Below are 9,448 nucleotides of genomic sequence, written 5' to 3'. Positions count from 1 at the left end.
ATAAACAAAAACAAATGACAATACCAACTAACCGACAGAAACTGCTAAGGCCTGTGCAGTAGATGAGCACTGTGAAAACTACCTTAATATAAAAGTACAGATTGAAATAGAATGCAGATCAGGATATCCAGTGTGTAAATTTTCCACCATGGATGGGAATGTATATGTTTGTTAAAGCCCCCCCTTAGATTTAAGTAATGGTTGACACTAAATAAATACATTTACTCAACTGTACTGCAGTACAGTTTGGTTATACTTGCCACTTTAAGTGTTTCCATATTATGCTTCATATACTTTAAAAACATGTGCAGCAAGACATAGTATATCCAGACACATAACAGCATATTGTGTGTCCTTGCACCAGCGTGACCTTTCCTGCCCTGTTTATTTGGTTGCAATTGCTCCTTTTACTTGAGTTGGATCAGAGTACATTAACCACCTGAAAATGATTACATTGAAATTGTTGAGAGGATATATCTTGTAGAAATTAATTTGATTTTAAGATGATGAAAGTGGAAAAAAGTAAGAGATGTATTTTTATTATTGGTTTGAATCATAGCCAGATAAACTTCCTAGGGGTCCTGGTGCAAGAATTTGCTGTTGGGCCTGTAGTTACCCCCCATTGCACAGAGCAGTTAGATTATTTCCCCTGACACCCGGAAACCAACCAATAGTCTGACATGACGAGTTAATTACCCAATTAAATGACTGACAGAAAATTAATTTGCAACAATTTTGATAACTGAGTAATAATTTAAATTATTTATTTATAATATAAGAAAAAAATATAATAATAAATATCGGGTACCAGCATCTCAAATGTGAATTCTTCCCCATCAGAGTTCATATTGTTAATCAGATTATACAGACACACATTATATGGAGCAAACCGGGACCTAGTGCGGGCTTTACTATGAGTCTGGGGTGATGGTCGGTCATTTTAACCACAGTAGACAGTTTTTATTACTATACGATGTGTTTAGCTGTAATTTGTCTCGTATAAACTGAACGGAATGAGGTTTGACTTCGGCTTTGACTTTAATCGTTTTATCTTTCGCTGCTTCTTTGATGGTACCGTCTAAAATAATAGGTGCATTGTCTGGAGGGTGATTGTGCGGCCGCGTTCGCGCCAGATTGTTGCTGTGCCACCGGTGACGTAACGCCTCCCGAACGCTCTCTGGAACGCCCATCTTTCAAAAATTCGAAGCGAGCTCTGATTGGCTGCCCGCGGACATGTGACCAACGGTCGCGGGAAGTCCTTTGCCACGCGCGTGATAGGAAGGGGCCAGTTCGTGACTCATTCAAACTTTTTTGTAAACATTGGTTTGGTTTTATTGCGGAAAGACGGGTTTCTGTGTCGGTGAGCAATCGAGAGGATAGTGACGGATACCAATACTCGACTGGACCGGGTAGTTTTGGTGTTTGTTTTCAGTTGAACGCCGGCTTCAGGCGCTGCTCTCACGGTGAATACACGGTAACTCCGTGGCCATTTCTCTGCTCTCTCTGATGGGCGTGTAGGAGTTAGCAAACACGTTTACTTTTCTGTAGGATGTTAACGGAAAATTGAGCGCTTCACGATAGTTTTTGGACACTTTTGGAATCAGTACCTTTCTTTTAAGGTAGTTTAAGTTGGCTAGTTTGTGGTTTTTGTTTGTTTTTTTGACGAGAAAAAGCCACTGCAACAGTAGTGGGGATCCAACCGCGTGATTTTCCCGTCGACGAAGCCGGGGTTTAAATCCTGAAAATGTCGAGCTACAGTCGCCATCGGCACGGACCCCCCTCCCCGAAAACTCGACCGATTCGTCAGAAATTACAGTTCACATCCAGCGATGGGGAGGACGACCCAATCGAGGACGTAAACAACAGCACCGGAGGAGAGTCTGGATTCACGGAGATGGATTCCCCGATGCCAGTGCGACGGGACACCGCCGACAAACGGCTGGACGGGAGCAGCAGCCCCCTGAACCAGTCCGGCGGGGACGACGACGTGGAGCTGTGGGACGAGGAGAGCTTCGGGTCACCGTCTCACCTGCGGTCCCCTAGCAGTGTTATCTTTGCCAACTGTTCACCGTCACCGAGGAAAAGTTCTCGGCTGTACGGAGGGTCCCCGGAGCGGTCCTACGTTCAAGACGACGGGGAAGGATCCAGTCCCCCGATCCCAGACTGCCCCGACACACCTCCGCATAAAACCTTCAGAAAACTCCGACTTTTCGACACACCGCACACACCAAAGGTTAGCATGTGTTTATGGATAACCTAAATGAATGCAAGATATTTCTGGAAAACCATCTCATTCGGGATCGGTGGCTGAATTTACGCTTTTTTTTGCAAGGGCCACAGATCACATAAGCAGACTTTGGAGCTGCACTTGTGATCTTGCAGAAAAACGCATTTCACAGAAAAGTTTAGTTGAATTTTTTCTCACTGTCTCAAAAGTTAACTTAATAAGTTTTCACTCCTGAAACACTGATTTGGCTGCTTTGCGGATCTTGTCAGGTGTTTGTATAGAAGAAAATCAGTGAAAATAAGCAACACCAGGCTTGGACAAACAAATCTGTTCATTCTGTTTTTTGAACTCCAGGAGATACTTTTGCTGTGTCCGTTAACGACCCAGTGACCCACTTAATGTGCAACTATACTTATTGCATAATGCTCTGACTGTAGTCAGCCATCCAGATGATACGGTAACCTGGAGTGTAATGTCTGGGCATGTCTTTATCAGGGATTACGGCATTATATAGCATTGTCTTTGAAACACCACATTTAAACCTAGATATTCCACAAGGCTTTATTTCAGAACTACCAGTCATATAGTGTTTGTTAACCAGGCTTATTTATAATCACACACTAACTCAAGTAGTCTCCTTTTAAAAATGTTAAGTTTGTTTGTGTCACTCATATTAACAAGGCGCTAAATCTGTCTTTTCAGAGTTTGTTGTCCAGAGCCAGGGGCTCCGGCCCGGGATCCTCCAGCAGAAGAGTTGCCCTGTTCAAGAATGTGGAGCCAGGAAAGTCAATCACAGACAGCAGCAGGAGACAACAGACACCTCTGGTCAACTTTAACCCCTTCACCCCTGACTCCCTCCTCATCCAGTCTGCCACGCAGCAGAGAAACAACAGGAAAAGAGCACACTGGAATGAGTATGTTGCTCAGATGTTTTCTAAGACTGTTACTGTTTTCTTAGAGACACTTTTGTCCTTGTGCCTCTAGTTAATGCACCTGAAACACCTGCTGATTGTCGTACTTTACCAACATTGCTGCAGGAGTAGACAAGCTGCAGTCAACATTTTGGTTACATATTTCCCTGCCTGGTCAGTTGGTGTATGATAACTTTACATCTTTGTTATTGCAGTAATGAAAAAGCAGTTAGTCACATGCAAGAAGAGCAGTGTTGAACACCTGTAGCTGCTGGCTTGTACACAGATTAAACCCATTGTTATAATAACCAGATACGTTAAAGCCGTTGACTAAGACCAGAGGTTTTGGCTGGGAACCAAAACCTCATGGTTACTGGTGAACTCTGCCATGTGCTTGTGAAGCCCCCAGTGCTGCCCCCTGCTGTACAGAATGCTAACCACCACCCACTATTGTGTTTGATCTTTCAGCTCTTGTGGAGAAGACATGGAAGCAAGTGACGGTGAAGGAGAAGAGGAAATCCTCCCACCACCCAAGGTAATAAATGTTTATATGATTAGCATTAATTAAATACAGTGATACATTTACAATCAGGAAAATAGTTGATTTATTTCACTTCATTAGACACTTGTTACAATTTACAGGAAATTTCATCTCAAACTTTTCTAAGATTTTAACTTTTATTTCTAAATTAGTTGATTGATCATATCGTCTTGAAATGACAGAAAATTGTGAAAAATACAGCCACAGTTTTCCAGAGTGCAGGGGATTCCCAGAAATAGCTTTTTTTGTTCGATAAGCATCCAAAGCCCCAAGTTATTCAATTTACAAGAATTTGAAACTGAGAAAAGCAGGAAATAGAAAATCTTTGGTAAATTTACTTACGGTCAAAGTAAACTAATCTATCAATATAAACGTACCAAGCACAAGTGCATGCATGGAGTAAACATCACAACTAGTTCGTTTAATGCATAGATTCAAGTATTTAAAATACTGAAAATACTGCAGAGGGAGTCGGTGGACACATTGGGTAATAGTTGCTGTAGTAAAAGTAAAGTCAGTTCTCTAAATCATTTGATGTGTAAATTGACCAAAACCAGTTCACTGAGGCAACCTGTTGGTTTCAGTGGTTATGCTAAATGTCCCTTGCGAGGCAACTGGAAAATTAGCTTCATGATGCGACAGGGGGCTGCTGGAAAAACAGGGTTTAAAAATGTAAATGTTAATTATAAATCTGTTGTTAAAAAACTGCTTCTGCCTGCAGCGAATCACCATGATGGAAAGCAACATGATGTCCCGGTACGCCTCAGAGTTCCTCGAGCTAGAGAAGATCGGCTGTGGGGAGTTTGGTGCTGTGTTCAAGTGTGTGAAAAGAATAGATGGCTGCATCTACGCCATCAAGAGATCAAAGAAACCTTTGGCGGGATCAGTAGATGAGTAAGTTGAATTGAAAACAATCTGAAAAACTCTTACAAAGGACTGTGCCTTAATTGTACAAAGTACCAACTGAGAAAGAAAACGCTCTGAACGTAAAATAATTTTGTCATAGTCTTGTATGACATGCAGTGCTTTAAACTACCGGCATTTCAGCTGTTTGGTGCAAGGTCACACTTTTCGAAGTGGTGGACATGCAGATCTTAATGAAACTTTTCCTCTCAGTGCTTGGTATTATCCTCTATATAATGCAGCTAAAGGCATCCACAAGTTCCTTTGCATAAGTGGACAAACAAGTCAACAAAAGCTGTTTACCAGAAACTCAAGGCACTTTTTTCTTCTTCTTCTGTTTAACTATAAAACTTCCCTCAGACGTGCCTTAATTAAAACACTCTGTTCCCCTCCTCCACAGGCAGAATGCATTACGGGAGGTGTATGCCCACGCTGTGCTGGGCCAGCATCCCCACGTGGTGCGTTACTACTCAGCCTGGGCCGAAGACGACCACATGCTCATCCAGAACGAGTACTGCAACGGTGGCACGCTGTCGGACGTCATCGCAGAAAACTACAGGCGACTCAGCTACCTGTCGGAGCTGGAGCTGAAAGATCTGCTGCTACAGGTCACGCGGGGACTAAAGTACATCCACTCTACGTCATTGGTACACATGGACATCAAGCCCAGTGAGTACTTCAGAGTGTAAAATGATATTAATTGTAAATGGTCAGAACTGATTTGTATTGAATCAGATATCAAATCAAGTCTTATGAAATGAGACTGTGATGTAATGCCACAGAGAAGCCAACAACATACGTTAATATTACAAGAGAACAAGTTGTGCCACTGATAGAAGAAAAGAAAATGGTAATTCTTTGAAAAGTAGGTCTAAATTTATATATACAACGGGAGTTAGTGGGGTATTTGCAAGTCTTGAAGTTTTGAAAAGCACTGATTTTAGTCTTTCAATTAAAACCATTTAAAGGAATTTAACCCTAAAAAGTCATTTTCAAAGGTCTTAAATATGTTTTCCAACCTGCTGCAGCCAGATGTTACTTATAAAAATGATTTTTGTATGTGATCTTTATCTAAAACTGGCAGGAAAATCTCTGATTCGCAAGGAACTATAAACAAATAGGTTTTTTATGAACTAGTTAATCCTTCCATCAATGTTGTGCTGCTTATCCAGACCCAGGTTGTGTTTAATAATTAATTAATGGTATTATTTGGAATTACTATTTATATAGTATATACTATAGTGTATATAGTATATACTTTATATATATATATATATATATATATATATGTGTATATATATATATATATATATACACTTTGGGTAGTTTGACTGTGAAACAGGTAAAATAAATTCTTTAAGTTTTAAGTTTAATTTGGGGAAGAAAACAAAGTCAGGATCTTAACATCAATGTTCTCTGGTCAGAAACTAATGGAAGTGTTGACGTCTTTTTCCTAGGCAACATCTTTATCTCACGGAAATCTGTAACGAGCTGTGATGAATGTGAGGAGGACGAAGGTCTGACCACCAGTGTTGTCTACAAAATCGGTAAGCTGCTAACTCAGTTCTTGGTGTGATGACCTCCTGCATGTGACGTTATTTGTACACAGAGTAGGCGTTCATCCTCACATCTAAAATCTGTCCTGTATGCGCTCTCTCTTCAGGTGACCTCGGACATGTGACAAGAGTGAACAATCCACAGGTGGAGGAGGGTGACAGCAGGTACCTGGCCAATGAAGTTTTACAAGAGGTTTGTAATCCTGGTCAAAAGATGCTTGTAATTTGGATCCAGTGCAGCTTCAAACAAGGTCCCTAACTTACCCTTGTTTTTATTTTCTCTTTAGGACTACAGTAACTTGACAAAGGCGGACATCTTTGCTCTGGCTCTGACTGTTGTCAGCGCCTCAGGGGCCGAACCTCTTCCAACAAATGGAGACAAATGGCACGAGATCCGGCAGGGAAAACTGCCCGCCATCCCTCAAGTGCTTTCTCCAGAGTTCCTAAATCTCCTCAAGGTAACAGTCAACACTAGCTTTGTCTTTAAGTGACGGCTTGTGAGACCTGGACTCACTGTTATGGCCTTTTGGGCTGTTTTCCAGACAAAAACAGGTTATTTGAATAAATCAATTTTGTCTTTTGGTCATTTACCAACCAATTAATTTCAAAAAATAATCTGCAGATTAATTGAGCCGAGTTAATTTACTGATAAATTGCACTTAAACGCTGCCTTCATTTCTGTTTCACTTTGTGCCTTGTTTTTTATTGCATCACTGTTCAGCAGCTTTTCCTTTTCTAGCTTAATCTTATATTTTTCCTTGTATTTTAGCTGATGATCCACCCTGACCCAACCAGGCGACCATCAACTTCTGACCTCATCAAACACCCGGTGCTCCTCACTGCAGCCAGAATGAGTGCAGATCAGCTCCGAGTCGAACTCAACGCTGAGAAGTTCAAGAACGCCCTGCTACAAAAGTAAGCACACAACAACACCTTTATGATAGTGAACTGAATATCTTTTTTCTTGGGGGGGGGGGGGGGGGGGGGGTGTGGACTGTTGGTCAGACAAAACAAGTCATTATCGTGACTGCAGATCAGGAAAATAACTTATAAATGAATCTATAGTGAAAATAATTTGGTTACTGAAGAATAAGTGACAATGAAATTATTCAGCCCAAATTCTCGCCTCCTGGTCTCATTAATACTAAACTGTGTGTCTGTTTTCCTCAGGGAGCTGAAGAAGGCCCAGCTGGCCAGAGCTGCAGCAGAGGAGAAGGTTTTGTCCACCGACAGGATCCTGACCCGCTCCACAGTCCAGTCCAACCCCAGAACCTCCAGACTCATCGGGAAGAAGATGAATCGGTCGGTCAGCCTCACCATATACTGAGACTCTAAAGCACCCTGACAGGAAGTTAGCTCACGGACCTTTACTCAGACCTGTTCAGTTGAAAAGGTCTTTTGTTTTTCTTTTGGAGGAGGGTCTTGTCAGTCGTGGCGTTGGGCTCGTCAGCCCAGTTGAAGCTCTAGACTGTTGCCACACTGAACTTGAACTCATCTCGATAGACTCTCATTGCCAACATAGTTCAGCCCTTTCGCTGATGGACTTTGGAAAAAAAAAAATCATTCCTCAAAGGTAGTTACTGTACCTTTTACACGCTGTCATTCCTTAAGTTTGCATAGACGTCAGGCTCTCTCTCTGTCTCTGTCCTTGCACTTCCGAAGCCTGTTGGCAGCAGATCAAAGCTGCAGTGAAGCTCTCTTCAGTGTGAATGTACTTGCCGTCGCCATGTGCACCTTACTGCCTGTCAAACGCCTGATGCTGGGTCTGAGAACTGACGAATTCTCTGTTTGTAATGGAGCACTTTGGAGGCAACGCGTGGAACTTGCCACATTTTTTTTTTTTTAAGAAAAAAAGATAAAACCTGCTGCTATGGATGTTTTATATGTATCAGGGTTTGGTTGGTTTCAGGTTGGATCGTTCTAGAGGTCATTGGCTCTTATTTTCAAGTAGCAGAGGAGTCTGCCCCCCATTTAATGTGCTTTGTTTGTCTTGGATAGAAATTGACTCTTGCCATTTGAGAAAAATCATCCAGCTCGTTTGAAGTCACCAAACCCAGTGAGCTAACTCATTATCTGTAAGGGTAGAATGGATCCATGGAGTTTGATTTTCCCTGTTGATTGGTGCTGCCAACCCTGCCTGTAGCATTAGAACAATCATCGTCCTGTTTTTTCATTTCTCCTGCTGTCATTTCCACAAGGCTCGTCTTCTGTTAGAAAAGTATTCATCATCTCCTTGTTCTTGTAACCTCTAACACAAAAAAACCTTGTAACATGTAAATATGTTCTTTTAATAAATTCTCACCTTCTACACTTTCTGTTCTGTTCAGTGTGATAATATTTTGGGTTTGGAACTTCCCTTCACAACTACTGTAAATATGTCATAGTGTTAATAGAGCTGTCAGCATATCTGAAAAATCTAAGGAAAAAATTTAAGGTAAAAGGTAATTTCCACTTGCAGTGTTAAAAACACTTAGATTTTATATGAAGAGTTGATTACCAGAAATGACCAACAATTTTGTTTTAATTTTCAAAATGATATATGAGGCAAAAGTGCTGAACAGTTCCTGCTTCTCAAATGTGACTGTTGTAAATTATGATTTTGCATCTTTGGGTTTTTGTGGTCAGAAAAAAGAAGAACTTAAAACATCACCCTGTGTTTTAGGGAATTAGAATTATAATGGCTGTTTTTTAACTAATTTCTATTGTTTTGCCTCTGCGCTGGCAACAGCCAACAGCAGTAACGCCTTGAGGGAATTTCTTCAAATTTGGCACAAATGTTCACTTGGACTCAAGAATGAACTGATTAGATTTCTGTGGTTAAAGGTCACTGTGACCTCACAAAACACATTTCTGGCCATGACTAATTAAATTAATTAATTAATTAATATTATGACACAATTTAACACAAATGTCTAATAGGATAAAATGATGAAGTGATGATATTTTATATCAAAAGGTTCAACTTCACTGTGACATCATAATGTTCTGCAAACACACTTCTGGTCATTATTTAGCGCTGTAACTCAGGAAGGGGAGATTGTCACCACATTTCCTGCAACTGGACTGGTTGACAGCAGCACGCAACCACGAGGTGGTAATTCTAGTTTTACTCGATGTTAGTCAATAGGTTGCGTGCTGCTGTCTGTGTGTGTGTGTGAGAGACCACAACACAGCTGAGAAGCCACTCTCTCTTTTTCTGATTATTGTCTGAGCTTCTGTAAATAAAAATTCTTAGTGTTCCAACAGTAATCAACCTTGATCTGTGTCTCAAAGTATATCATGTTGGGTCTTTGAATTTGAGGAAGTTGGG

The 9,448-nt window shown here is 41.1% G+C and overlaps 1 protein-coding gene across 1 annotated transcript; it reads left to right on the top strand.

Moving 5' to 3' along the window:
* Window positions 1-1,245: 1,245 nt before the first annotated feature.
* wee1 (WEE1 G2 checkpoint kinase) lies at window positions 1,246-8,453 on the top strand. The gene is made up of 10 exons (XM_071491132.1): window positions 1,246-2,233; window positions 2,930-3,141; window positions 3,607-3,673; window positions 4,401-4,573; window positions 4,983-5,251; window positions 6,040-6,129; window positions 6,246-6,331; window positions 6,426-6,596; window positions 6,908-7,053; window positions 7,309-8,453. The coding sequence occupies exons 1-10, from the start codon at window positions 1,745-1,747 to the stop codon at window positions 7,463-7,465; spliced, it is 1,860 nt and encodes a 619-aa protein (XP_071347233.1). The 5' UTR covers window positions 1,246-1,744; the 3' UTR covers window positions 7,466-8,453.
* Window positions 8,454-9,448: the final 995 nt, after the last annotated feature.

The sequence above is a fragment of the Trachinotus anak genome, unplaced genomic scaffold, assembly GCF_046630095.1.
Source record: "Trachinotus anak isolate AG129_WGS33_773 ecotype Australia unplaced genomic scaffold, CSIRO_AGI_Tana_v1 ptg000002l, whole genome shotgun sequence".
NCBI lineage: Eukaryota > Metazoa > Chordata > Actinopteri > Carangiformes > Carangidae > Trachinotus > Trachinotus anak.
The sequence above is the reverse complement of the archived record's forward strand: the minus strand, read 5'-3'. Positions and strand labels throughout refer to the sequence as shown.

Excerpts from the sequence above, each read along its gene's own strand:
- wee1 (XM_071491132.1), top strand. The coding sequence starts at position 1,745 with ATGTCGAGCTACAGTCGCCATCGGCACGGACCCCCCTCCCCGAAAACT. Across the intron at positions 3,674-4,400 it reads AAATCCTCCCACCACCCAAG|CGAATCACCATGATGGAAAG; the intron begins GTAATAAATGTT and ends TTCTGCCTGCAG. Across the intron at positions 6,332-6,425 it reads CCAATGAAGTTTTACAAGAG|GACTACAGTAACTTGACAAA; the intron begins GTTTGTAATCCT and ends TTTTCTCTTTAG.